Below are 26,109 nucleotides of genomic sequence, written 5' to 3' on the forward strand. Positions count from 1 at the left end.
ATTGTGTGCTGATATGTCAAATAGTTTAAAAGATATTGCAATTTATGACAAAATTCAAAATGGCGGACACGTGGTACATCCCATCATGGCAAAATCGATATCCACGGATTCGGCATGATGCAAGGAATCCATAGATACCACAATTATGAATTTCTGACAAACTGTTCAAAAGTTATTGGCCAAAATAGCAATTTGTCATATCTCATGACCCGTAGGTGGCGCTATTCCCAACTTTGGCATGAGACCTCAGAACATGCTTCCGATGAAGTGTACCAATTTTCGTTTCGATTGATCAAACTTTGGCCGAGATACAGCCTCTTAGCCAATTTTGGGTGGACCTCGTTAAGTTTGCGACATTATAACTTTTTTTTTCCAGTATAACAAAAAAATCGGGAACAGTACTTTTATGCGGCTCAGTCTGAAGATCATTTGAGTGCATGTTTGGAGAAAATTGGACAAAATTTGAAGGAGGAGTAGCGAAATAACTGAATACTGTACATTTCAAAATGGCCACTACTGTAATGGGCGGGGTCTTAATGTAAGGTATTGGTTGTGATCAGCATGATGAGTGGAATCAGGTGTACTAAGTTTCATGTCTCTAGATCAAAGGGTTCAAAAGTTATAACCATTTCAATGTTGAATTTTTGAACTGGTGGTGGCGCTATAGAGTTGGTCCTAGAGGGTCAAAAATTGGTCCAATTACTATTCATTAGCATCACTACAAGTGTGCCAAATTTCATCATTTTCCTATGTACGGTTCATAGGGCTGCCATAGACTTCCATTTGCGGAAGAAGAAGAAGAAGAAGAATAATAATAATAATAATAAGAAAACCAACAGATACAATAGGTGCCTCTGCACCTTCGGTGCTTGGCCCCTAATAATAAGAAAACCAACAGATACAATAGGTGCCTCTGCACCTTCGGTGCTTGGCCCCTAATAATAATAATAAGAAAACTAACAGATACAATAGGTGCCTCTGCACCTTCGGTGCTTGGCCCCTAAAAACTAACAGATACAATAGGTGCCTCTGCACCTTCGGTGCTTGGCCCCTAAAAACTATGGGCTAATAATAATAAAATGGCTATGGGCTGACAGCGAAGCAAAAGAGGCAGAGCGAGCCAGCCAGGAGTCGAACCTGGAATCTTCTGATTCGTAGTCAGACGTGTTATCCATTGCACCACTGGCCCACCAGTCAGGCAGCCTTGAGTGCATTTGCCTCGCCCAGGGGGTTCAGTTTCCTCCCATTCCTGTGCTGGCATAATAGACACTATAAACTTGTCTTAAAGCAAGGTCCTTGTGACAGTACCCATGCAATGCATCTGAAAAGACGCATGGTATTGTATGGTAACCGTTATCCCACTGACAAAGCAGCCTATTGTTGGACTGTCATTTTAAAATATTATTCAACTAATCCAATAATAATAATAACAAAAACTATGCACGCGACTTGTTGGTGTCCGGCTGGGCAGAGGCCTGTCATGACATCTACTTTTTCTCATGCCAATAACAGGCCTGGAGCCAACGTCAGGAAGGGGTCTGATGAGGAGCCTGCTATAAAAAGCTTCAAGTTGGAGGCGTCACATGTTGGTGATCTCGGTTGCTTTGTTTTCATGGCAAGTTGTGGTGTTGTTAGGATATTCCTACAGAGCCAGTGACAGTTTCTCAGTGGAATAACTGTGATCCAGGGTCAGAGACGTCTCCCCCTCTCCTGGAGGTAAATTAAAGCCTTAGTGGTCTTGCTTGAGCAGTTGCTGCAAAATCTGGTAGAGGCACACAGCCAGGCTTGACGGGAAAGAGTCAGCAGACCTTCCCTGGTGGTCTAGTGGTTAGGATTCGGCGCTCTCACCGCCGCGGCCCGGGTTCGATTCCCGGTCAGGGAATGAGCTTTTGCCCTCCAGCGGCGGTCGCGATTGCAAAACGCTGGACTACCAACTCAAGCGCTGACGGCCTCGTCGAGAAGCATGGCCAATGAAATGTTTGCTTGTGAAAAAGACCTCCTTCGAGCCAGAGTCGAACCAGCGACCTAAGGATTGCCAATTTGCCACCTACAGTCCTCCGCTCTACCAGCTGAGCTATCGAAGGCACATCGTTTCGAGACAGAACCTAAACCTATCAGGTTTCGTAAGCTCCGCCTGCCGGCTAAAAGTGCTAGTGGCACAGAGAGACGTCCTGGCTGTTTCCATAAGTGAAGCAAAGATAACACGAACTTCCCATACCGGGAGTCGAACCCGGGCCGCCTGGGTGAAAACCAGGAATCCTGACCGCTAGAACATATGGGAACTTCCTCAAGCCTCAAGTAGGCCCTTGGCTTTTAGTGTGTGACCGCCCCCCTTTAAGAATATGGGAATGATCCGAAGGGATAGTTTACTGAATTCAATTTCATCTGGCTCATCGGAGGGAGCTCTCATTTGCCTCGCCCAGGGGGTTCAGTTTCCTCCCATTCCTGTGCTGGCATAATAGACACTATAAACTGGTCGCAAAGCAAGGTCCTTGTGACAGTACCCATGCAATGCATCTGAAAAGATGCATGGTATTGTATGGTAACCGTTATCCCACTGACAAAGCAGCCTATTGTTGGACTGTCAATTTAAAATATTATTCAACTAATCCAATAATAATAATAACAAAAACTATGGGCTAATAATAATAAAATGGCTATGGGCTGACAGCGAAGCAGAGCGAGCCAGCCAGGAGTCGAACCTGGAATCTTCTGATTCGTAGTCAGACGCGTTATCCATTGCGCCACTGGCCCACCACTCAGGCACCCTCAGGCCTCGCCCAGGGGGTTCAGTTTCCTCCCATTCCTGTGCTGGCATTATAGACACTATAAACTTGTCTTAAAGCAAGGTCCTTGTGACAGTACCCATGCAATGCATCTGAAAAGACGCATGGTATTGTATGGTAACCGTTATCCCACTGACAAAGCAGCCTATTGTTGGACTGTCAATTTAAAACATTATTCAACAAATCCAATAATAATAATAACAAAAACTATGGGCTAATAATAATAAAATGGCTATGGGCTGACAGCGAAGCAAAAGAGGCAGAGCGAGCCAGCCAGGAGTCGAACCTGGAATCTTCTGATTCGTAGTCAGACGTGTTATCCATTGCGCCACTGGCCCACCAGTCAGGCAGCCTTGAGTGCATTTGCCTCGCCCAGGGGGTTCAGTTTCCTCCCATTCCTGTGCTGGCATAATAGACACTATAAACTTGTCTTAAAGCAAGGTCCTTGTGACAGTACCCATGCAATGCATCTGAAAAGACGCATGGTATTGTATGGTAACCGTTATCCCACTGACAAAGCAGCCTATTGTTGGACTGTCATTTTAAAATATTATTCAACTAATCCAATAATAATAATAACAAAAACTATGCACGCGACTTGTTGGTGTCCGGCTGGGCAGAGGCCTGTCATGACATCTACTTTTTCTCATGCCAATAACAGGCCTGGAGCCAACGTCAGGAAGGGGTCTGATGAGGAGCCTGCTATAAAAAGCTTCAAGTTGGAGGCGTCACATGTTGGTGATCTCGGTTGCTTTGTTTTCATGGCAAGTTGTGGTGTTGTTAGGATATTCCTACAGAGCCAGTGACAGTTTCTCAGTGGAATAACTGTGATCCAGGGTCAGAGACGTCTCCCCCTCTCCTGGAGGTAAATTAAAGCCTTAGTGGTCTTGCTTGAGCAGTTGCTGCAAAATCTGGTAGAGGCACACAGCCAGGCTTGACGGGAAAGAGTCAGCAGACCTTCCCTGGTGGTCTAGTGGTTAGGATTCGGCGCTCTCACCGCCGCGGCCCGGGTTCGATTCCCGGTCAGGGAATGAGCTTTTGCCCTCCAGCGGCGGTCGCGATTGCAAAACGCTGGACTACCAACTCAAGCGCTGACGGCCTCGTCGAGAAGCATGGCCAATGAAATGTTTGCTTGTGAAAAAGACCTCCTTCGAGCCAGAGTCGAACCAGCGACCTAAGGATTGCCAATTTGCCACCTACAGTCCTCCGCTCTACCAGCTGAGCTATCGAAGGCACATCGTTTCGAGACAGAACCTAAACCTATCAGGTTTCGTAAGCTCCGCCTGCCGGCTAAAAGTGCTAGTGGCACAGAGAGACGTCCTGGCTGTTTCCATAAGTGAAGCAAAGATAACACGAACTTCCCATACCGGGAGTCGAACCCGGGCCGCCTGGGTGAAAACCAGGAATCCTGACCGCTAGAACATATGGGAACTTCCTCAAGCCTCAAGTAGGCCCTTGGCTTTTAGTGTGTGACCGCCCCCCTTTAAGAATATGGGAATGATCCGAAGGGATAGTTTACTGAATTCAATTTCATCTGGCTCATCGGAGGGAGCTCTCATTTGCCTCGCCCAGGGGGTTCAGTTTCCTCCCATTCCTGTGCTGGCATAATAGACACTATAAACTGGTCGCAAAGCAAGGTCCTTGTGACAGTACCCATGCAATGCATCTGAAAAGATGCATGGTATTGTATGGTAACCGTTATCCCACTGACAAAGCAGCCTATTGTTGGACTGTCAATTTAAAATATTATTCAACTAATCCAATAATAATAATAACAAAAACTATGGGCTAATAATAATAAAATGGCTATGGGCTGACAGCGAAGCAGAGCGAGCCAGCCAGGAGTCGAACCTGGAATCTTCTGATTCGTAGTCAGACGCGTTATCCATTGCGCCACTGGCCCACCACTCAGGCACCCTCAGGCCTCGCCCAGGGGGTTCAGTTTCCTCCCATTCCTGTGCTGGCATTATAGACACTATAAACTTGTCTTAAAGCAAGGTCCTTGTGACAGTACCCATGCAATGCATCTGAAAAGACGCATGGTATTGTATGGTAACCGTTATCCCACTGACAAAGCAGCCTATTGTTGGACTGTCAATTTAAAACATTATTCAACAAATCCAATAATAATAATAACAAAAACTATGGGCTAATAATAATAAAATGGCTATGGGCTGACAGCGAAGCAAAAGAGGCAGAGCGAGCCAGCCAGGAGTCGAACCTGGAATCTTCTGATTCGTAGTCAGACGTGTTATCCATTGCGCCACTGGCCCACCAGTCAGGCAGCCTTGAGTGCATTTGCCTCGCCCAGGGGGTTCAGTTTCCTCCCATTCCTGTGCTGGCATAATAGACACTATAAACTTGTCTTAAAGCAAGGTCCTTGTGACAGTACCCATGCAATGCATCTGAAAAGACGCATGGTATTGTATGGTAACCGTTATCCCACTGACAAAGCAGCCTATTGTTGGACTGTCATTTTAAAATATTATTCAACTAATCCAATAATAATAATAACAAAAACTATGCACGCGACTTGTTGGTGTCCGGCTGGGCAGAGGCCTGTCATGACATCTACTTTTTCTCATGCCAATAACAGGCCTGGAGCCAACGTCAGGAAGGGGTCTGATGAGGAGCCTGCTATAAAAAGCTTCAAGTTGGAGGCGTCACATGTTGGTGATCTCGGTTGCTTTGTTTTCATGGCAAGTTGTGGTGTTGTTAGGATATTCCTACAGAGCCAGTGACAGTTTCTCAGTGGAATAACTGTGATCCAGGGTCAGAGACGTCTCCCCCTCTCCTGGAGGTAAATTAAAGCCTTAGTGGTCTTGCTTGAGCAGTTGCTGCAAAATCTGGTAGAGGCACACAGCCAGGCTTGACGGGAAAGAGTCAGCAGACCTTCCCTGGTGGTCTAGTGGTTAGGATTCGGCGCTCTCACCGCCGCGGCCCGGGTTCGATTCCCGGTCAGGGAATGAGCTTTTGCCCTCCAGCGGCGGTCGCGATTGCAAAACGCTGGACTACCAACTCAAGCGCTGACGGCCTCGTCGAGAAGCATGGCCAATGAAATGTTTGCTTGTGAAAAAGACCTCCTTCGAGCCAGAGTCGAACCAGCGACCTAAGGATTGCCAATTTGCCACCTACAGTCCTCCGCTCTACCAGCTGAGCTATCGAAGGCACATCGTTTCGAGACAGAACCTAAACCTATCAGGTTTCGTAAGCTCCGCCTGCCGGCTAAAAGTGCTAGTGGCACAGAGAGACGTCCTGGCTGTTTCCATAAGTGAAGCAAAGATAACACGAACTTCCCATACCGGGAGTCGAACCCGGGCCGCCTGGGTGAAAACCAGGAATCCTGACCGCTAGAACATATGGGAACTTCCTCAAGCCTCAAGTAGGCCCTTGGCTTTTAGTGTGTGACCGCCCCCCTTTAAGAATATGGGAATGATCCGAAGGGATAGTTTACTGAATTCAATTTCATCTGGCTCATCGGAGGGAGCTCTCATTTGCCTCGCCCAGGGGGTTCAGTTTCCTCCCATTCCTGTGCTGGCATAATAGACACTATAAACTGGTCGCAAAGCAAGGTCCTTGTGACAGTACCCATGCAATGCATCTGAAAAGATGCATGGTATTGTATGGTAACCGTTATCCCACTGACAAAGCAGCCTATTGTTGGACTGTCAATTTAAAATATTATTCAACTAATCCAATAATAATAATAACAAAAACTATGGGCTAATAATAATAAAATGGCTATGGGCTGACAGCGAAGCAAAAGAGGCAGAGCGAGCCAGCCAGCCACGAGTCGAACCTGGAATCTTCTGATTCGTAGTCAGACGCATTATCCATTGCGCCACTGGCCCACCAGTCAGGCACCCTTGAGTGCATTTGCCTCGCCCAGGGGGTTCAGTTTCCTCCCATTCCTGTGCTGGCATAATAGACACTATAAACTGGTCGCAAAGCAAGGTCCTTGTGACAGTACCCATGCAATGCATCTGAAAAGATGCATGGTATTGTATGGTAACCGTTATCCCACTGACAAAGCAGCCTATTGTTGGACTGTCAATTTAAAATATTATTCAACTAATCCAATAATAATAATAACAAAAACTATGGGCTAATAATAATAAAATGGCTATGGGCTGACAGCGAAGCAAAAGAGGCAGAGCGAGCCAGCCAGCCACGAGTCGAACCTGGAATCTTCTGATTCGTAGTCAGACGCATTATCCATTGCGCCACTGGCCCACCAGTCAGGCACCCTTGAGTGCATTTGCCTCGCCCAGGGGGTTCAGTTTCCTCCCATTCCTGTGCTGGCATAATAGACACTATAAACTGGTCGCAAAGCAAGGTCCTTGTGACAGTACCCATGCAATGCATCTGAAAAGATGCATGGTATTGTATGGTAACCGTTATCCCACTGACAAAGCAGCCTATTGTTGGACTGTCAATTTAAAATATTATTCAACTAATCCAATAATAATAATAACAAAAACTATGGGCTAATAATAATAAAATGGCTATGGGCTGACAGCGAAGCAAAAGAGGCAGAGCGAGCCAGCCAGGAGTTGAACCTGGAATCTTCTGATTCGTAGTCAGACGCGTTATCCATTGCGCCACTGGCCCACCAGTCAGGCACCCTTGAGTGCATTTGCCTCGCCCAGGGGGTTCAGTTTCCTCCCATTCCTGTGCTGGCATAATAGACACTATAAACTTGTCTTAAAGCAAGGTCCTTGTGACAGTACCCATGCAATGCATCTGAAAAGATGCATGGTATTGTATGGTAACCGTTATCCCACTGACAAAGCAGCCTATTGTTGGACTGTCAATTTAAAATATTATTCAACTAATCCAATAATAATAATAACAAAAACTATGGGCTAATAATAATAAAATGGCTTTGGGCTGACAGCGAAGCAGAGCGAGCCAGCCAGGAGTCGAACCTGGAATCTTCTGATTCGTAGTCAGACGCGTTATCCATTGCGCCACTGGCCCACCACTCAGGCACCCTTGAGTGCATTTGCCTCGCCCAGGGGGTTCAGTTTCCTCCCATTCCTGTGCTGGCATTATAGACACTATAAACTTGTCTTAAAGCAAGGTCCTTGTGACAGTACCCATGCAATGCATCTGAAAAGACGCATGGTATTGTATGGTAACCGTTATCCCACTGACAAAGCAGCCTATTGTTGGACTGTCAATTTAAAACATTATTCAACAAATCCAATAATAATAATAACAAAAACTATGGGCTAATAATAATAAAATGGCTATGGGCTGACAGCGAAGCAAAAGAGGCAGAGCGAGCCAGCCAGGAGTCGAACCTGGAATCTTCTGATTCGTAGTCAGACGTGTTATCCATTGCGCCACTGGCCCACCAGTCAGGCAGCCTTGAGTGCATTTGCCTCGCCCAGGGGGTTCAGTTTCCTCCCATTCCTGTGCTGGCATAATAGACACTATAAACTTGTCTTAAAGCAAGGTCCTTGTGACAGTACCCATGCAATGCATCTGAAAAGACGCATGGTATTGTATGGTAACCGTTATCCCACTGACAAAGCAGCCTATTGTTGGACTGTCATTTTAAAATATTATTCAACTAATCCAATAATAATAATAACAAAAACTATGCACGCGACTTGTTGGTGTCCGGCTGGGCAGAGGCCTGTCATGACATCTACTTTTTCTCATGCCAATAACAGGCCTGGAGCCAACGTCAGGAAGGGGTCTGATGAGGAGCCTGCTATAAAAAGCTTCAAGTTGGAGGCGTCACATGTTGGTGATCTCGGTTGCTTTGTTTTCATGGCAAGTTGTGGTGTTGTTAGGATATTCCTACAGAGCCAGTGACAGTTTCTCAGTGGAATAACTGTGATCCAGGGTCAGAGACGTCTCCCCCTCTCCTGGAGGTAAATTAAAGCCTTAGTGGTCTTGCTTGAGCAGTTGCTGCAAAATCTGGTAGAGGCACACAGCCAGGCTTGACGGGAAAGAGTCAGCAGACCTTCCCTGGTGGTCTAGTGGTTAGGATTCGGCGCTCTCACCGCCGCGGCCCGGGTTCGATTCCCGGTCAGGGAATGAGCTTTTGCCCTCCAGCGGCGGTCGCGATTGCAAAACGCTGGACTACCAACTCAAGCGCTGACGGCCTCGTCGAGAAGCATGGCCAATGAAATGTTTGCTTGTGAAAAAGACCTCCTTCGAGCCAGAGTCGAACCAGCGACCTAAGGATTGCCAATTTGCCACCTACAGTCCTCCGCTCTACCAGCTGAGCTATCGAAGGCACATCGTTTCGAGACAGAACCTAAACCTATCAGGTTTCGTAAGCTCCGCCTGCCGGCTAAAAGTGCTAGTGGCACAGAGAGACGTCCTGGCTGTTTCCATAAGTGAAGCAAAGATAACACGAACTTCCCATACCGGGAGTCGAACCCGGGCCGCCTGGGTGAAAACCAGGAATCCTGACCGCTAGAACATATGGGAACTTCCTCAAGCCTCAAGTAGGCCCTTGGCTTTTAGTGTGTGACCGCCCCCCTTTAAGAATATGGGAATGATCCGAAGGGATAGTTTACTGAATTCAATTTCATCTGGCTCATCGGAGGGAGCTCTCATTTGCCTCGCCCAGGGGGTTCAGTTTCCTCCCATTCCTGTGCTGGCATAATAGACACTATAAACTGGTCGCAAAGCAAGGTCCTTGTGACAGTACCCATGCAATGCATCTGAAAAGATGCATGGTATTGTATGGTAACCGTTATCCCACTGACAAAGCAGCCTATTGTTGGACTGTCAATTTAAAATATTATTCAACTAATCCAATAATAATAATAACAAAAACTATGGGCTAATAATAATAAAACGGCTATGGGCTGACAGCGAAGCAAAAGAGGCAGAGCGAGCCAGCCAGCCACGAGTCGAACCTGGAATCTTCTGATTCGTAGTCAGACGCATTATCCATTGCGCCACTGGCCCACCAGTCAGGCACCCTTGAGTGCATTTGCCTCGCCCAGGGGGTTCAGTTTCCTCCCATTCCTGTGCTGGCATAATAGACACTATAAACTGGTCGCAAAGCAAGGTCCTTGTGACAGTACCCATGCAATGCATCTGAAAAGATGCATGGTATTGTATGGTAACCGTTATCCCACTGACAAAGCAGCCTATTGTTGGACTGTCAATTTAAAATATTATTCAACTAATCCAATAATAATAATAACAAAAACTATGGGCTAATAATAATAAAATGGCTATGGGCTGACAGCGAAGCAAAAGAGGCAGAGCGAGCCAGCCAGGAGTCGAACCTGGAATCTTCTGATTCGTAGTCAGACGTGTTATCCATTGCGCCACTGGCCCACCAGTCAGGCACCCTTGAGTGCATTTGCCTCGCCCAGGGGGTTCAGTTTCCTCCCATTCCTGTGCTGGCATAATAGACACTATAAACTGGTCGCAAAGCAAGGTCCTTGTGACAGTACCCATGCAATGCATCTGAAAAGACGCATGGTATTGTATGGTAACCGTTATCCCACTGACAAAGCAGCCTATTGTTGGACTGTCAATTTAAAATATTATTCAACTAATCCAATAATAATAATAACAAAAACTATGCACGCGACTTGTTGGTGTCCGGCTGGGCAGAGGCCTGTCATGACATCTACTTTTTCTCATGCCAATAACAGGCCTGGAGCCAACGTCAGGAAGGGGTCTGATGAGGAGCCTGCTATAAAAAGCTTCAAGTTGGAGGCGTCACATGTTGGTGATCTCGGTTGCTTTGTTTTCATGGCAAGTTGTGGTGTTGTTAGGATATTCCTACAGAGCCAGTGACAGTTTCTCAGTGGAATAACTGTGATCCAGGGTCAGAGACGTCTCCTCTCCTGGAGGAAAATTCAAGCCTTAGTGGTCTTGCTTGAGCAGTTGCTGCAAAATCTGGTAGAGGCACACAGCCAGGCTTGACGGGAAAGAGTCAGCAGACCTTCCCTGGTGGTCTAGTGGTTAGGATTCGGCGCTCTCACCGCCGCGGCCCGGGTTCGATTCCCGGTCAGGGAATGAGCTTTTGCCCTCCAGCGGCGGTCGCGATTGCAAAACGCTGGACTACCAACTCAAGCGCTGACGGCCTCGTCGAGAAGCATGGCCAATGAAATGTTTGCTTGTGAAAAAGACCTCCTTCGAGCCAGAGTCGAACCAGCGACCTAAGGATTGCCAATTTGCCACCTACAGTCCTCCGCTCTACCAGCTGAGCTATCGAAGGCACATCGTTTGGGGACAGAACCTAAACCTATCAGGTTTCGTAAGCTCCGCCTGCCGGCTAAAAGTGCTAGTGGCACAGAGAGACGTCCTGGCTGTTTCCATAAGTGAAGCAAAGACAACACGAACTTCCCATACCGGGAGTCGAACCCGGGCCACCTGGGTGAAAACCAGGAATCCTGACCGCTAGACCATATGGGAACTTCCTCAAGCCTCAAGTAGGCCCTTGGCTTTTAGTGTGTGACCGCCCCCCTTTAAGAATATGGGAATGATCCGAAGGGATAGTTTACTGAATTCAATTTCATCTGGCTCATCGGAGGGAGCTCTCATTTGCCTTGCCCAGGCGGTTCAGTTTCCTCCCATTCCTGTGCTGGCATAATAGACACTATAAACTGGTCGCAAAGCAAGGTCCTTGTGACAGTACCCATGCAATGCATCTGAAAAGATGCATGGTATTGTATGGTAACCGTTATCCCACTGACAAAGCAGCCTATTGTTGGACTGTCAATTTAAAATATTATTCAACTAATCCAATAATAATAATAACAAAAACTATGGGCTAATAATAATAAAATGGGTATGGGCTGACAGCGAAGCAAAAGAGGCAGAGCGAGCCAGGAATCTTCTGATTCGTAGTCAGACGCGTTATCCATTGCGCCACTGGCCCACCAGTCAGGCACCCTTGAGTGCATTTGCCTCGCCCAGGGGGTTCAGTTTCCTCCCATTCCTGTGCTGGCATAATAGACACTATAAACTTGTCTTAAAGCAAGGTCCTTGTGACAGTACCCATGCAATGCATCTGAAAAGACGCATGGTATTGTATGGTAACCGTTATCCCACTGACAAAGCAGCCTATTGTTGGACTGTCAATTTAAAACATTATTCAACTAATCCAATAATAATAATAACAAAAACTATGGGCTAATAATAATAAAATGGCTATGGGCTGACAGCGAAGCAAAAGAGGCAGAGCGAGCCAGCCAGGAGTCCAACCTGGAATCTTCTGATTCGTAGTCAGACGCGTTATCCATTGCGCCACTGGCCCACCAGTCAGGCAGCCTTGAGTGCATTTGCCTCGCCCAGGGGGTTCAGTTTCCTCCCATTCCTGTGCTGGCATAATAGACACTATAAACTTGTCTTAAAGCAAGGTCCTTGTGACAGTACCCATGCAATGCATCTGAAAAGACGCATGGTATTGTATGGTAACCGTTATCCCACTGACAAAGCAGCCTATTGTTGGACTGTCAATTTAAAATATTATTCAACTAATCCAATAATAATAATAACAAAAACTATGCACGCGACTTGTTGGTGTCCGGCTGGGCAGAGGCCTGTCATGACATCTACTTTTTCTCATGCCAATAACAGGCCTGGAGCCAACGTCAGGAAGGGGACTGATGAGGAGCCTGCTATAAAAAAGCTTCAAGTTGGAGGCGTCACATGTTGGTGATCTCGGTTGCTTTGTTTTCATGGCAAGTTGTGGTGTTGTTAGGATATTCCTGCAGAGCCAGTGACAGTTTCTCAGTGGAATAACTGTGATCCAGGGTCAGAGACGTCTCCTCTCCTGGAGGAAAATTCAAGCCTTAGTGGTCTTGCTTGAGCAGTTGCTGCAAAATCTGGTAGAGGCACACAGCCAGGCTTGACGGGAAAGAGTCAGCAGACCTTCCCTGGTGGTCTAGTGGTTAGGATTCGGCGCTCTCACCGCCGCGGCCCGGGTGCGATTCCCGGTCAGGGAATGAGCTTTTGCCCTCCAGCGGCGGTCGCGATTGCAAAACGCTGGACTACCAACTCAAGCGCTGACGGCCTCGTCGAGAAGCATGGCCAATGAAATGTTTGCTTGTGAAAAAGACCTCCTTCGAGCCAGAGTCGAACCAGCGACCTAAGGATTGCCAATTTGCCACCTACAGTCCTCCGCTCTACCAGCTGAGCTATCGAAGGCACATCGTTTGGGGACAGAACCTAAACCTATCAGGTTTCGTAAGCTCCGCCTGCCGGCTAAAAGTGCTAGTGGCACAGAGTGACGTCCTGGCTGTTTCCATAAGTTAAGCAAAGACAACACGAACTTCCCATACCGGGAGTCGAACCCGGGCCGCCTGGGTGAAAACCAGGAATCCTGACCGCTAGACCATATGGGAACTTCCTCAAGCCTCAAGTAGGCCCTTGGCTTTTAGTGTGTGACCGCCCCCCTTTAAGAATATGGGAATGATCCGAAGGGATAGTTTACTGAATTCAATTTCATCTGGCTCATCGGAGGGAGCTCTCATTTGCCTCGCCCAGGGGGTTCAGTTTCCTCCCATTCCTGTGCTGGCATAATAGACACTATAAACTGGTCGCAAAGCAAGGTCCTTGTGACAGTACCCATGCAATGCATCTGAAAAGATGCATGGTATTGTATGGTAACCGTTATCCCACTGACAAAGCAGCCTATTGTTGGACTGTCAATTTAAAATATTATTCAACTAATCCAATAATAATAATAACAAAAACTATGGGCTAATAATAATAAAATGGCTATGGGCTGACAGCGAAGCAAAAGAGGCAGAGCGAGCCAGCCAGCCACGAGTCAAACCTGGAATCTTCTGATTCGTAGTCAGACGCATTATCCATTGCGCCACTGGCCCACCAGTCAGGCACCCTTGAGTGCATTTGCCTCGCCCAGGGGGTTCAGTTTCCTCCCATTCCTGTGCTGGCATAATAGACACTATAAACTGGTCGCAAAGCAAGGTCCTTGTGACAGTACCCATGCAATGCATCTGAAAAGATGCATGGTATTGTAAGGAATCTGGGGTTCATAAGCTCTTTAGTCAATTTTGATTTGGGGGATAAATATTCAACAGTTATTAATCTCTGATCAACAAATTATCGAATATAGTTTGAACCGAGTCCTTGCATAGATAAATCACCCAACTAGGGGTTGTACAGCATATACGTCTGTTCAGGGCATGTATACCACAATTAACACAACGAATTATGATTAATTATGAATGTACATCCCGCACAGAGGGCTATGACTGATCTTTAAAATTACCACAGCGATTGATATCTCTTTCTAAGCCAGCCCGTCCGCCGCGCTGTTTCGCTAGAGGTTACCAATGGCTGCTGGTCTTATTTTAGCTTAAAGTTACTGACAATGTTTTGTGCACTTAACAATTATCAGATTGTAGCTAGGATCTTTATATTAAAGAGGCTTTGTTATGTGATCAACAACAAACACAGAGGCAATAAAGTATAAATGAGGTTTAATGAACTACACTACATGTAAAACAAAGATATATATATATATGAAACCAAAATGAACTTAAACAATAAGAAAATAGGGTAGAAACACAGGGAAAAACCAATTGCTAGCACAGTTAGGTCCTCAGAGACAGCTTACAGAATACACACTTCAGAGCGTCTAAATTTAGATGGAACAGTTTGCATTCAGACCTGGTTAGAGTGGTGTGGAAGCGCTCGTGGCGTCCTGGGAATAGGAGGCGGGCTTCTTTGATTCCTCCAAGCGTGGTTGTCGCGGGAGATTTAAAAGTTCTAACGCAGTTCTGTATGCGTGAAGATAGTCCTTTCGCTGGGATGCTGGAAGACTAACAAAACGCACGTGGGTATCTCGCGGACCGCACTAAGGACAGACTGGCTATGCGCAAAATAAAACGAAGACAAAATAAAACAGGAACAAAATAAAACACGAAGATTACATCGGGATACAGGAACAGGGAACAGAGAACAGAGAACAGAGAGAACAGAGTGTCTCTGAGTTTGGGGTTTTAAAGATAAACAGAACACGCCTTGGATAGGTGTGTCGGCCAATGATAATGGCCCATCTTGAAGAGAGCCTACGCCCCCCGAGTGGGTCATTCGGAATCAATTTGCATCTTTATGACGAGCAGGGCCTTAAGCTTACTTTGGAAATGGCATATATAGGTAGATATATATATTTCACGCTATCGATATACAGCTTAATGAATAGATCAGACTTTTAGGGCCACAAACATATCAAACATCACACATCACAGACATCATATTGCAGAGTTACCTCTTAATGCACACTTTCAGGTATTTATAAGTGTCTTACATTCATGAAAACATTCGTAGGACATGTTTGCACATTTATAGTTCTGTTGCAGGTATTTTAATACACCAACTCTGTTTTAATGCCGATTTATAGATAAAAACTTAGGGTTCGTATGTGTGTGTGTGAACATAGGTGTGTGCGTATCTTCATTTGAACATCTGGCACCCCCCTTCTCGCCGGAGAGGGGTGCTAGAGATAACGGTCTTCTTTGATCGTGCCTCGCGAATGAATCGAGCTTGCATGAGGAGGTCTGGGTGTTGTCTCAGGAGGGGGAATTCGCTGTTTAATGGACATTCAGGACCATTTGTCACCATAAATGTTTGAAAGTCCATTTGCTCTCTAGACTTTTAGGCGCCAGTTTGGAAGGTTGGATACCTTATCACGGGACCACATGGTAAATAGGAATGTGGGTTAGTTAGGGTTCTTTGTTACTTTTTCCTGTTTTGAGTTAAGGATTTTACTACAAGAGAATCAATGATTGTCCCTTCAATCCCTACAGTCCCCCCTTTCGGGAGATGAGGTCCCTGGGGAGATCTCGTCTGCCGATAATCATTGCATGGGAGGATGGAAGGTGAATCATGAATTTGGATCACAGGTGATTATCAGGGCTGAGGGCTTAACTCAATGAGGTTGCCCGCGGCTTCTTGCGTGTTATCCTCCTTCCGGGGGTTTCGTCGAAAACCTCCGGACACGGCTTTGGTGAGCCTGATGGTAGCTGCTCGGTTCTCGTTGAGTCTCCTGTACAGGATGAAAGCCAAGCCCAGTGTTAGGATGTGACTAATTACCATAGAGAGGCACAGCGCCGTGTCGGCTGCGGTCCAGGCTCGGACAACAGGTGAGGTAGTCAAGAGGGGCTGTCGAGACAAAGCTTGTAGGGCAGAGTCGAGGGAGCAATGTCGATCAGCTGTGACCCCCCTGTCTCAATTTCCAGTTCCAGTTCTGGAGCCAGGGTGAAGTTATGGTCCTTGAAGAAGGAGGGGATCTCCAGTTCTGTTTCGTACTCGTGGCTCGGGAGATGATATAATGCCAGGTCATCTACGTGGAGGATGGCACCTTTAGGTACCTGAATCCACATGCTCTGGTTGAGCAGGCTGACACGGGTGGCGGTGTCATGCTGGTCATAGGTAAGAGTAGCCATGAGTACCGGAGTGTTGACGAGCCACCGGTCACCGTTGATCTCTGCTCGGGTTTCTTCCACTTGCATGCGAGGCTTGGCTTCGGCCGGGCAGCGGTTGTCGCTGGACATGGTTTGCAGCCCACAGATTCCATTAGTGTTATCTCTGAGGAAGGGTTTGCTAGGGCAGAGATAGTGAATGTCTTTCGTTAATGTGCACATGTGCAGGTTTGGGGCCAGGTACAACTGTGGATCGCTGTCGTGGTAGGCCACCACGTCTGGGGTGCGGATTTTGAGGTGTGTGTTACCCTTCCAAAACCCGACATTGACAATGTCTTTGAGTCTGTAGATTCGGCTTGACTCTATGATGGGTAAGTTCAGGAGGAAGCCCATTTCTCTTTGCTCTGGGTCGACATAGAGTGGGATGGCGCTGCCGAGCGAGTAGGCCAGGTGTACTTGGAGCGGATCAGCTGGTGTGGTGATTGCGGAAGCCAGCACAGTCTGGACAAGCAGGATGGCGAACCACATCAACATCCTATTAGAGGTGAAAGGGAAGATGCGTAGAGAGAGGGGGAGAGAGAGAGAGAGGGACAGTGTGTCAGCGAGAGTTGTCCTTGGTTTGGCAGGACAGTCTTTTCACTCCTAGGAGGGTAATCAGGTTAGTTTGCATTGGCCTCTCCCCGCCTTTCTCGGCCAACAGCCGAATGTCTTTTAATTTGGTTGCGGTGGACCCATTTGAGCACTGGGTCTTTCTGTCCCCGGCTCAATTGGATTCGGTACGCCACCGGAGAAAGTTTGTCAACAATTTCATGAGGTCCTGTCCAATGGGGTAGGAATTTCTTTGACAGCCGATGGGAGGCTGTGCGTGGTGGCTGCGCGAAGCTGTAATACCAGACTCTGTCACCCACGGCTAGTTCCTGGTGTGACGCTTTCCGGTCATAGTATGCTTTCTGGCCCTCGGCGCTCTTTTGAAGCTGTTGTTGGGCAAAAGCGAAGGTTGCTTTCAGGTGCCGGTGCAGCTCATCGAGGTACTGGTGAGTGGTGCAGGCTGTGATGAGACCGGAGTCTCCTGGCTGATACAGCAGGTGCAGTGGAAGTGTCATCTGTCGTCCAGTCATTAGTTCAAAGGGAGACACCTGAGTTGAGTCCTGTGGGGTGGCCCTGAGAGCCATTAACACCAGCGGGAGTTTCACGTCCCAGTCTTTCTGGTTGGCAGCCACATACTTTCTCAGCATGCTGACCACAGTCCGATTCGAACGTTCGACTTGGCCAGATGAAATCGGGTGAAAACTCACGTGTAGTTGAGCTTGGACCCCCAGGAGTTTCCAGATCTGCTGCATAATCTCAGCTGTGAAGTGAGTACCTCTGTCTGAGTTGACACTCATTGGCAATCCGAATCTGGAGAAGATGTGATTCATCAGGAGGTATGCCGTGGTCTGAGCGGTGTCGTTGGGTGCTGGAAGACACTCTACCCATTTTGTGAACTGGCACACGACTGTGAGGAAGTACTTGTTGCCCTTCGTTGACCTTGGCAGAGGCCCTACCCAGTCGATTTGGAGGTTTGACCACGGGAAGGTGACCCTTCTGCGTTGCAGCGGAGCTCTGTGGTTCGGATTTGCAGGTTGGAACTGGCAGCAAATTAGGCATTCTTTGACATATTCCGCTACGTGCTCTTGCATGCGGGGCCAATATGCCACTTGCTTCAGTGTCTTATAGGTGGCTCTAGTGCCGTGATGTCCAGCACATGGCGCGTCGTGGGCGTATATTAACATCACCCCCCTTAGACACTGAGGGACCACCAGCCGTGGCGTGGTGGTGTCATCAGGTGTATACCACAGAATGTCGTTAATCACACGCAGCATGTGCTTGATGTCGTGCAGTCGTCTGAGGCACGGGTTGTCAGTGAGATCAGACTGTGTGAGTGGGTGGTTGGAGGGGTCAGATAGGTGGTTTAGGAAAGTCTTTATGGACATGTCAGTGGCTTGCATGTCCGCTATGTCGTTGTTTGAGATCTGCGGGGTCAGAGTGAGAGGCTGAGAGGCGGGCAGTGCGGCAGGAAAGGTACGTTTGCTGCGGGTTAGTGCTGCCACATCAAAAGCCGGTGGTTGGGCTGGAGGTGACCATGGGTTACCGTGCAGTGCGCCAGTCTTGGCAAGGGCATCGGTTTGGTCGTTCATGTCCTTATCAAGGCCTGGTTGCTTGGAGTGGCCTTTCACCTTTTTCCAGTAGACGATCATGTCGTGTTGTCTAGTTAGGTCATCGCATGCCTGAAACAAGTGTTGGTCTTTGACAGGTTTACCGTTCGAAGTCTTAAAGCCATTTTGTTTCCACCCTGGGAGGTGGCATGTGAAACTTAGTCTGGCATAGTTCGAGTCTGTGCAGATCAGGAGTTCTTTGATGTTGTGGGTCGCTGAGATTTGCATAGTTATGAGAATGGCTGCCACCTCAGCATATTGTGATGACTGAGGCCCCAGCTTGAAGTGTTGAGGTGGGCAAGGGAAGTCATTTACCCATAACACACCCGCGCCAGCTAGGCGGATACCCTCTTGGTTGTAGGAACATCCATCGACGTAAGCTGTGGGCATACCTTGGCACGTGTTGTCTTCGAAGTATCTGTGACACGTCTGTGGTTGTGGTTCTTCCACATTAGCTGTCACAGGTGGTGCGTTATCAGAGCAGTTCTGGCAGGCAGCCAGGCCGTTGCCTAGCGCTGACTTGTGGTTCTGGGCATATCTTGCCTCAACATTGCGCCCTTGGAGGGCCATCAACCACGTGGCGATGCGGGAATTGGTGACCACGCCATCGCGGATGCGTTGGCTGTTGAGGAACATGACAGGCTGGTGACAAGTCTCAATGATAACTTTTTGAGCTCCAATGTAGTTGGAGAACCGTTGTATGGCCCATACAGTGCAAAGCAGCGCTTTTTCACAGTCTGAGAATTTAGTCTCTGGTGGAAGGAGTGTCTTGCTGGCATATGCTACAATTCTTTTGTCTTGATCGTGTCGTTGGTACAGGCCAGCGCTGAGACAGTGGTTGGAGAATCCGGCTTCTAAGTAGAATTCTCTTTGTGGGTCAGGGTAAGCCAGACATGGAGCTGTGCACAGGTGACGTTTCAGCTCAGTCATGGCATTGTCCTGGACGGCTGTCCAGACAAACGGGCAGTCTTTTTTCAGCAGGGCAGTCAGAGGCTTTGCAATGTCTGAATAGCTTTCGATGAACTGCCGTGAGTAGTTGCACACCCCCAGGAAACTTCGCAGTTCTGAGAGGTTGGTGGGTGGTTTGATGTTTTGAACAGCTTGAATGCGGCTGGTCTGTGGTTCGATGCCCTGTGACCCGATCAGTAGTCCCACGTAGTTGACCTTGGTTCGACACCATTGTCCTTTGGGGAGGGCAATCTTGGCTCCCGCAGCTGATAATTGGTTCAAAACATAGTCTATTTCTTTCAGGTGATCGGTTACTGTTGTGCTTTTCATCAGCACGTCGTCCACATAGATGAGGTTGCCTCTCATCCTTGCATCGGGGCATGCTTTGTTCAGGAAGATGTTAAATTCGGCAGGTGAGTTAGCATAGCCGAATGGGCACCTGGTGAAAGTGAATTGTCTGTTACCGAACGTGAAAGCAAGCTTGTGCTGATCATCTGGATGCACAGGTATGGTCCAAAACCCTGAGGCCACGTCAAGTGTGGAGAAGATTGTGGCTCCCCTGATTCGGGGTATTTCTTGCTCTAGCTGGGTCATGGGCCATCTTGACAGAGGCACCTGTTGATTCAGTTTTCGGTAGTCGATGGTGGGTCGCCACTTGCCGTTTGGTTTGATTACCGGCCAGATAGGAGCAGAATAGGTGCTATTGCATGGGCGAATTACACCTTTTTCAAGCATAGAGTCAATGATTTCTTGCACCGGTTCGTGTGATGCGATGGGGATCTTGTACTGCCTGACGAAGGTGGGAGGAGCCTCAGGGGGCGTTGGAATGCGCACGGTGTGAAGGTGGGTGAGACCACAATCTAGAGAGTCTTTGGCAAATGACGCTTTGAATTTGTAAAGGACTTGTCTTAGTCTTTGTAGATCTTCATCCTCTGTGATTGCATCGGCGTCTTTTAGAATTTGCTGAACTTGGGACTCAAAACCTGGATATGGCTCCTCTGTGGGTGACTCGCCTGTGGTGTTTGCAGGCGCAGGTGCAGGAGTTGCATCAGTCTCGCAGGTAAGTTGTTTGGAAACTGTGTAGACGGCAAGGTGTTTGTCCTCCGTCAGTTCCGTTCTGCAGACTTGATCTTTGTCCATCGGCATGACAGAGGCGATGGAGATGATCTTGAAAGGTGCTGTGCGCAGTGTGTCGTCTATGCACCCTTCGGGTATCATTGAAACCGGAATTGGCCCAATGACAGGTAAAGTAGGTTCAAAATCAGGAAAGTCATGGCTTACTAGCCATCCTAGCCGATAGGCTTTTGGAATTGTGATGTCCACTGCAATGCAGTTGTTGAAAAGGATGTAGATGGCCCGAGATGAAACTTCAGTGAGGGGTGTGGCCTCAAGTGTGAGTCCAAGTTCAAGGCATTCGGGCGAAGGTTGAAAGAAACCCAGTGTGTGGTTTAGGATTTGGCCACGCCGTATGTTCAATCGAACAGCGACCCCTTTGGTGTAAGCAGGTACTACAGTTGCCTGTTCGCTGATTAGGGTGCAAAGCTCTGGGATGGTTTGGCCTGACAGGAGATTGTCAGTGTGTGTCGGAACAACAGCTGTTTGTAAAGTCAGTGGGGCCCACAGTACCTCGTTAATAAAATCCACATGAGCCTGGAGGCGAATCAGAATGTCAGCTCCAATGTAGACATCGTGGGGCAGATCCGTAATGATCAGGAAGTAATGAGTTAGGCACCGATGGTTCCAGTTCAAGTTCAAAGCACAGATACCTTTTGCAGTCACCAGGTTTGAGGGGCATGAGTTCAAAGGGAAACGTGTGCGTTTGCTGGCAGAAGGAAGGTCTGGCGTGACTTTACTTAGCTCGTTGAAAAGTGACAAGCTGACAGCGCAATTGTCGGCCCATAGACCGAGAACAATGTCTGTGGTGGTTATACCATTCAGCTGTAGTTCGGTGTTGACCTTGGGGCAGAAGGACTCAGAGTCTTTGGTGAGTTGAAAAGTGCAGAGTAACGAACTTGAATCTCGGTCAGGTGCTGAGTCTGTGTCTCCCTGGCTGGCGGCGAAAGTTCCCGTGACCTCTGTGACCTGACAGTCTGGCTCAGTTGACCTGGGTGGCTGACAGGGGAGGGGTTCTCGCACTTGAGCCCAGATTTTCAGTTGTCTGAAATCCAGCAGGGGCTCGAAGCGATCTAGTAGATCTTTGCCGATGAGGAGGGGGTACGTGTCCATTGGTGAAATGTACACAGGGTGTAATAAACCCATGGGACCAAGTGTTAAGTGAATTGGAGCTATTCGTTCAAGCCGAATGTCAGTTTGGCTGTAAGATCGCACATTCAGCTCACAATTCTGAGATTTTAGAGTTCTGTTCTGTCTGTTAGCTTCAAATCTGAGTCTTTCAAAGAGTTCGGCTGATATCAAAGTGAGGTCCGATCCGGTGTCGACCAGAGCTTCGAGTTTCACCACATTTTCCACTGTGATAGAAAGATAAAGTTTGCGTGCTAGTCCTTTTTCGACCAGGTTCCCCAGGAGTTTTAGTGTCGGGGCTTGTGTGGTGATAGACAAACAGTTAGGGTCGGTATCTTGGGCTTCGTTGCGGAGACACACAACCAAAACTGCACTTTCTGGTATCTCAGGGGTTTGCTCACTGGTGTGATGGGTTTGGTTGTCCGCATCTGGATGTGCGGTTGACAATAGCAGCGAGTGGGTGTCATTGTCCCTTGGTGTTGTGACAGCTGGTTCTGTGGTCTGTGTCAGGGGAACAGTGTTCGTGGTGCTTGGTTCAGTAGGAGGGCTATCAGGAAGGGTGTTACTCCTTACCCTTAGTCACGAGGAGTCTGGCTTGTCCCCTTTGTCGGTTTTCTTGTGAAGAAGCCCTTGTAGAATCTTCAGGATCTCTGCAGTCTCTGACGTGGACTCACTTGTTTCTTTTGCAGCAGGTTCGGATTTGGACTTGGACCTGCGTGAGGCCTGCCGAGAGGGAGTTCGGTGCGGGCTGTCTGGACTAGGCGTTCTTGTCGCTGGAGTTCGGCTCTGTCTGGGCCGTCGGCTGGTTTCCCATGGCTGGTTGCCCTCTGCTGGCTTGAAACGGTCTTGACTCGTTATTAGAAAGTCTGTTAGTGTGGCGATGTTGGGTGCCCTCTAGTGCCAGCTCTGAGTGCTGATTAGTGATAGGGCAGATAGAGGGAGTTTTGACAGTCTTTTCAGAAGCAATTTTCTGCTTGATAAACGCTTTGTGGGCTAAATCTCGCAGTTGCTGGGTACTCATTGTGCGAGGGCAGGCCAGGACTCCTAAGTGATGGCTCACTGTGGGATGCAGGTTTCGGAGGAACAAAGTTCGGAAGTTAAAGTCCTCTTCCATCCCGGGATCATTCCTTGACCCAAAGTAGGCCTGTCTGATGCGAGTGTAAAAGGCCTGCGGAGTTTCTAAACGTGCCTGCTTGAGGCTCATCGCGGTGATGAGTCCTTGATCAGTGTCTGGATCAGAGAATTCCCTGATGAATGCCTGTCGCAGTTGCTGATAGTCCGCCTTAACTGAATCTGGTTGGCGATCCAGAAAACTGCGTACGTCCCGACTAGACGTAATTCGAAGCAGGTATAATCTGTCCCACGGGGTGACGTGGGGAACAGTGTATAAGTGGAAGTCAATGTCTTTCAAGTAGGCATGCACATCATGGCCTCCGGCAGGGTTTGGGGTGAAGGTAGGAATATTCCGGGCCAACTTGTCAAGTTCCTTAAAGGCCATGCCGTGATAAGTGGCAAGGGCTGGCTGGGGCGCCCCTCCTTTTCCTGAGGGCGAGGGCTCTTGTAGACTGTCCGTCGATATCTGGGACGGTGGCCGTTCGCTTCCCTTCACAGTTCTGTGTTCTTGGCTGAAGTGTGCAGACTGACCGGTCGGGGAAAACTTGGTAGTGTGTGTTCCTCTTTCCGGGTCACTTTGAAGTTTATAGGAGTGTTTTAACTCACGGTGGACAGCGTCGAGCTCATCTTTATAAAGGTCTTTTTGCTGGATAAGTTCATTTATTTCAGCTCTGGCCGCCTTCAAGTGTTTCTCACAGGCTTTGGCTTTGGCGTCTCTTTCTTTTAGTTCATTGTTTGCTCTCTCAAGGAGAGCTTCACCTTGTTGCAGTTTTTCGGTGAGTGTCTCTCTGGCTTTTCTTTCTTTTAGTTCCTTTTGGTCGGTGTCTAGACGAAGGTTTTCCAGAGCAGTTTGAAGTTCCTCTACTTCCTTTCGTGGCTCTGAGTCCGTTTCCTCCTCGTCCTGCTCCTCGTTCTCGAGTAGTAGCTGGTCTAGCCGACTTTGGGTCTTTGCTTGGTCGCGCCGGGCCTCCTCCGCTTGGAGCCGCAGAGTTGCCGTCTCCTGTTCCAGGTTGATGGCGTGTCTTTCGTGGAGGCGGGCTTGTGTGACGAGCGTATGGGCCAGGTTTCCCATGATTCGGGCCCATTCTTTGTGGTTGTAGCTCTGAGTTGGGTCATGCCTCATCAGCAAGTCCAGGTCGGTGTCCAGCTGCGCCTGATCCCGGGGCTCGGAGTCGCCGGTATCCCTGGGCAGGACGGTGGCTGTCATGGCATTCAGCCATGTCTCGAGGCTGTCCCAGTGGGCTGCTGGGCTGGGAGACCGGGACATACTGGTTCACTGCGGGCGAGAGGAGCACAACACACACACGCACACACAGATCAAATGCAAATTTGTTCTACAATTTATGCGCTTATACCCTTAATACGGGCGATGCCGTTTACGGTACTTTGACTAACTGTGGCAGACAGTTAGGTAAGGACAAATTGTTTAGGTCAGCGCAGGGCCTAAATAAAGATTTGACAGGGCCGGAGCCTAGTAGGTCACTGTTGGTGCTACCGGCTCGGCTGTCAGTCTGTTATTCAGCTCTCCTTTGGTGTCTCTGTAGGCTTCGTCTCTGGGTGACCTGGTAGGCACAGTTCACACAAGGCAGAGAGAACTAACAGAAGAATAGAAAGAAAAAAACTTAAAGGGAGATTAGACAATAGGAATTAGTGGGTCTGTTAAAACAGAGTAAACAGTAGCACAGAAAGAGTTACGGGAACTAAGAGGGCTTGAGCCGACTATGTGTGGTTTTCTTTAGAAACGGGGTGGACACTCTTACATGTCACGGGAGAATATATAATATTCTGGTGGCTTATACTAAGGGGATGACCTTTCTTTACCTTAATTTAGCTTGCTTGGGGTGACCTGAAATCACACTAGCTGGAGCCAGTGTCGGGGAAAATCTTTCCGTTGCTCCAAAGCACTTAACCGGGGTGTCCACGGCCTCACCTGTGCGTCAACCACGGTGCGCCCTCTCAAACAACCTAGACTTTAACACAACCGGCACTCCCGGGGAGGTCACCTGCTTACGACACTGCAAAGAGGACTTTAACTCAGAACCCTCTTTCGAGCGGTCCGCTTTGAGTACTGGGTCCGAAATTGCCTTGTGTCTTATTGCGTGGTGGGTTTTCCCTTTTTGGGAGCGCCAAATTGCTGATGTCTTATTGCGTGCCGCACCAATGGAGAGCCAGGAAGTTCCGTGACTCACCCACAGCAAGCGTTGGTTACGCCGGCCAGACAGCCCCGCTCACTGGAAACCAACCAGGAATGACGGTCAGATCACACCAGCGCAAGGGAGTTCTACCTGTGGATACCAAATGTGATAGAAGAAAGTGAGACTAAAATTACTTAAAGCTTACTTTGTCTAAACCAAATGGAGTATCTGTGTGTGTAGGAAATACAAAACCTTGTTGCCTAATGCGAGTGAAGAAAACAGAGGGATTTGTGACACTGTTGTCAGTTATCAGAATAACCTATGGAGAAGGGTTAGTGAGTAAGGCAGGATAAACACAGGAGTAAGTACGCTGTAGTGGCGGGTTTGAGCCACGAGGGGGTACTTTCCAGTGGTTAGCCTGGTAGAAAACAACTTAATTGAAATTGCAAGTCAACTGGTGTAAATTCAATTCAACTAAGCGTGTACGGAGATGTTGAAGAACACCTAAAATAGCACGCGTGCAGTCGTGATAGAAATATCACTAAGAGACGGCAGGGGAGAGTAAGAAAAAAAACTTTTTTTTTTTTTGGAAGAAAATAAAAATCATTTTTTCACAAAAATTAATAAAATAAAAAAATTAATAAAAAAAAAACTTTTTTTTTTTAGAAAAGACAATTAATAAAAGTTATCAACTTATTAAAACAAATTATCAAACTCATTAATTTATCGAGAAAGAGAAAAGGTAAAAATATTTAATAAGACATTGATTTATCTGAGGGACAATCAATAAACTTATCTGTACAGAAACGAAATCAAGTAGAATTATTCGTAACCTAATTCATAAAGTGAAGTGAGAATTTAATTCAGTTTTACCTTCAAAGTTTTTCTTTAGACCAAATCTGAATGAGACTATGAAAATTAACGGATGGGATTATTTCTAATGCTAATCACGATCGCTGTAAAGTATCAATGACAGCCTTAGAACAAACCCAACTGAAAACAGACCGAAATTTCAAACAGAATGCAAGGATCACAAGGAACTGACTCAGCGTTGGAGGCCCTGAAGGGGGCGTCTTTTCCGTGAGTCACTTCCTGTGAGGAATTAGAAATTACTTAGAAAAGAAAATTCAGGAAAGAGTGACCTTATGTGTGAGCGTCCATACGGTGGCGCTATTGCGCTCACGTTGATGAAGAGGGTGTGGCGGTGATTTGAGACCGAGGCGCAAGGCTGCGCTCTAGTGTTCAGCAACAGAATCACAACCACACTGCTTCAATTGTACCTTTGTGGGGCGCGCCAAATCTTAAC

At 47.8% G+C, this 26,109-nt stretch overlaps 1 protein-coding gene and 22 non-coding genes across 23 annotated transcripts; 5 read left to right on the forward strand and 18 right to left on the reverse strand.

Moving 5' to 3' along the window:
• Positions 1-1,116: 1,116 nt before the first annotated feature.
• Positions 1,117-1,189, reverse strand: trnar-acg (transfer RNA arginine (anticodon ACG)). Its single transcript has one exon. It is a non-coding gene; the product is annotated as a tRNA-Arg (tRNA).
• A 621-nt stretch (positions 1,190-1,810) lies between these two features.
• On the forward strand, positions 1,811-1,882 carry trnae-cuc (transfer RNA glutamic acid (anticodon CUC)). Its single transcript has one exon. It is a non-coding gene; the product is annotated as a tRNA-Glu (tRNA).
• Positions 1,883-1,997: 115 nt separating this feature from the next.
• trnay-gua (transfer RNA tyrosine (anticodon GUA)) lies at positions 1,998-2,084 on the reverse strand. The gene is given in 2 exon segments: positions 1,998-2,033; positions 2,048-2,084. It is a non-coding gene; the product is annotated as a tRNA-Tyr (tRNA).
• A 125-nt stretch (positions 2,085-2,209) lies between these two features.
• On the reverse strand, positions 2,210-2,281 carry trnae-uuc (transfer RNA glutamic acid (anticodon UUC)). Its single transcript has one exon. It is a non-coding gene; the product is annotated as a tRNA-Glu (tRNA).
• A 400-nt stretch (positions 2,282-2,681) lies between these two features.
• Positions 2,682-2,754, reverse strand: trnar-acg (transfer RNA arginine (anticodon ACG)). Its single transcript has one exon. It is a non-coding gene; the product is annotated as a tRNA-Arg (tRNA).
• Positions 2,755-3,745: 991 nt separating this feature from the next.
• On the forward strand, positions 3,746-3,817 carry trnae-cuc (transfer RNA glutamic acid (anticodon CUC)). The gene has a single exon. It is a non-coding gene; the product is annotated as a tRNA-Glu (tRNA).
• A 115-nt stretch (positions 3,818-3,932) lies between these two features.
• On the reverse strand, positions 3,933-4,019 carry trnay-gua (transfer RNA tyrosine (anticodon GUA)). Its single transcript is given in 2 exon segments — positions 3,933-3,968; positions 3,983-4,019. It is a non-coding gene; the product is annotated as a tRNA-Tyr (tRNA).
• Positions 4,020-4,144: 125 nt separating this feature from the next.
• On the reverse strand, positions 4,145-4,216 carry trnae-uuc (transfer RNA glutamic acid (anticodon UUC)). Its single transcript has one exon. It is a non-coding gene; the product is annotated as a tRNA-Glu (tRNA).
• A 400-nt stretch (positions 4,217-4,616) lies between these two features.
• On the reverse strand, positions 4,617-4,689 carry trnar-acg (transfer RNA arginine (anticodon ACG)). Its single transcript has one exon. It is a non-coding gene; the product is annotated as a tRNA-Arg (tRNA).
• A 991-nt stretch (positions 4,690-5,680) lies between these two features.
• On the forward strand, positions 5,681-5,752 carry trnae-cuc (transfer RNA glutamic acid (anticodon CUC)). The gene has a single exon. It is a non-coding gene; the product is annotated as a tRNA-Glu (tRNA).
• A 115-nt stretch (positions 5,753-5,867) lies between these two features.
• On the reverse strand, positions 5,868-5,954 carry trnay-gua (transfer RNA tyrosine (anticodon GUA)). The gene is given in 2 exon segments: positions 5,868-5,903; positions 5,918-5,954. It is a non-coding gene; the product is annotated as a tRNA-Tyr (tRNA).
• A 125-nt stretch (positions 5,955-6,079) lies between these two features.
• On the reverse strand, positions 6,080-6,151 carry trnae-uuc (transfer RNA glutamic acid (anticodon UUC)). The gene has a single exon. It is a non-coding gene; the product is annotated as a tRNA-Glu (tRNA).
• Positions 6,152-7,324: 1,173 nt separating this feature from the next.
• On the reverse strand, positions 7,325-7,397 carry trnar-acg (transfer RNA arginine (anticodon ACG)). The gene has a single exon. It is a non-coding gene; the product is annotated as a tRNA-Arg (tRNA).
• Positions 7,398-7,693: 296 nt separating this feature from the next.
• trnar-acg (transfer RNA arginine (anticodon ACG)) lies at positions 7,694-7,766 on the reverse strand. Its single transcript has one exon. It is a non-coding gene; the product is annotated as a tRNA-Arg (tRNA).
• A 999-nt stretch (positions 7,767-8,765) lies between these two features.
• trnae-cuc (transfer RNA glutamic acid (anticodon CUC)) lies at positions 8,766-8,837 on the forward strand. The gene has a single exon. It is a non-coding gene; the product is annotated as a tRNA-Glu (tRNA).
• Positions 8,838-8,952: 115 nt separating this feature from the next.
• On the reverse strand, positions 8,953-9,039 carry trnay-gua (transfer RNA tyrosine (anticodon GUA)). The gene is given in 2 exon segments: positions 8,953-8,988; positions 9,003-9,039. It is a non-coding gene; the product is annotated as a tRNA-Tyr (tRNA).
• A 125-nt stretch (positions 9,040-9,164) lies between these two features.
• trnae-uuc (transfer RNA glutamic acid (anticodon UUC)) lies at positions 9,165-9,236 on the reverse strand. Its single transcript has one exon. It is a non-coding gene; the product is annotated as a tRNA-Glu (tRNA).
• A 1,482-nt stretch (positions 9,237-10,718) lies between these two features.
• trnae-cuc (transfer RNA glutamic acid (anticodon CUC)) lies at positions 10,719-10,790 on the forward strand. Its single transcript has one exon. It is a non-coding gene; the product is annotated as a tRNA-Glu (tRNA).
• Positions 10,791-10,905: 115 nt separating this feature from the next.
• Positions 10,906-10,992, reverse strand: trnay-gua (transfer RNA tyrosine (anticodon GUA)). Its single transcript is given in 2 exon segments — positions 10,906-10,941; positions 10,956-10,992. It is a non-coding gene; the product is annotated as a tRNA-Tyr (tRNA).
• A 125-nt stretch (positions 10,993-11,117) lies between these two features.
• trnae-uuc (transfer RNA glutamic acid (anticodon UUC)) lies at positions 11,118-11,189 on the reverse strand. Its single transcript has one exon. It is a non-coding gene; the product is annotated as a tRNA-Glu (tRNA).
• Positions 11,190-12,839: 1,650 nt separating this feature from the next.
• Positions 12,840-12,926, reverse strand: trnay-gua (transfer RNA tyrosine (anticodon GUA)). Its single transcript is given in 2 exon segments — positions 12,840-12,875; positions 12,890-12,926. It is a non-coding gene; the product is annotated as a tRNA-Tyr (tRNA).
• Positions 12,927-13,051: 125 nt separating this feature from the next.
• trnae-uuc (transfer RNA glutamic acid (anticodon UUC)) lies at positions 13,052-13,123 on the reverse strand. Its single transcript has one exon. It is a non-coding gene; the product is annotated as a tRNA-Glu (tRNA).
• A 9,189-nt stretch (positions 13,124-22,312) lies between these two features.
• On the reverse strand, positions 22,313-23,935 carry LOC130097691 (uncharacterized). The gene has a single exon (XM_056264631.1). The coding sequence runs from the start codon at positions 23,933-23,935 to the stop codon at positions 22,313-22,315; it is 1,623 nt and encodes a 540-aa protein (XP_056120606.1).
• Between the last annotated feature and the right edge of the window lie 2,174 nt (positions 23,936-26,109).

This window comes from Rhinichthys klamathensis, unplaced genomic scaffold (genome assembly GCF_029890125.1).
Source record: "Rhinichthys klamathensis goyatoka isolate OS25496 unplaced genomic scaffold, OSU_Roscu_1.1 h1tg000223l_1, whole genome shotgun sequence".
Classification (NCBI taxonomy): Eukaryota; Metazoa; Chordata; class Actinopteri; order Cypriniformes; family Leuciscidae; genus Rhinichthys; species Rhinichthys klamathensis.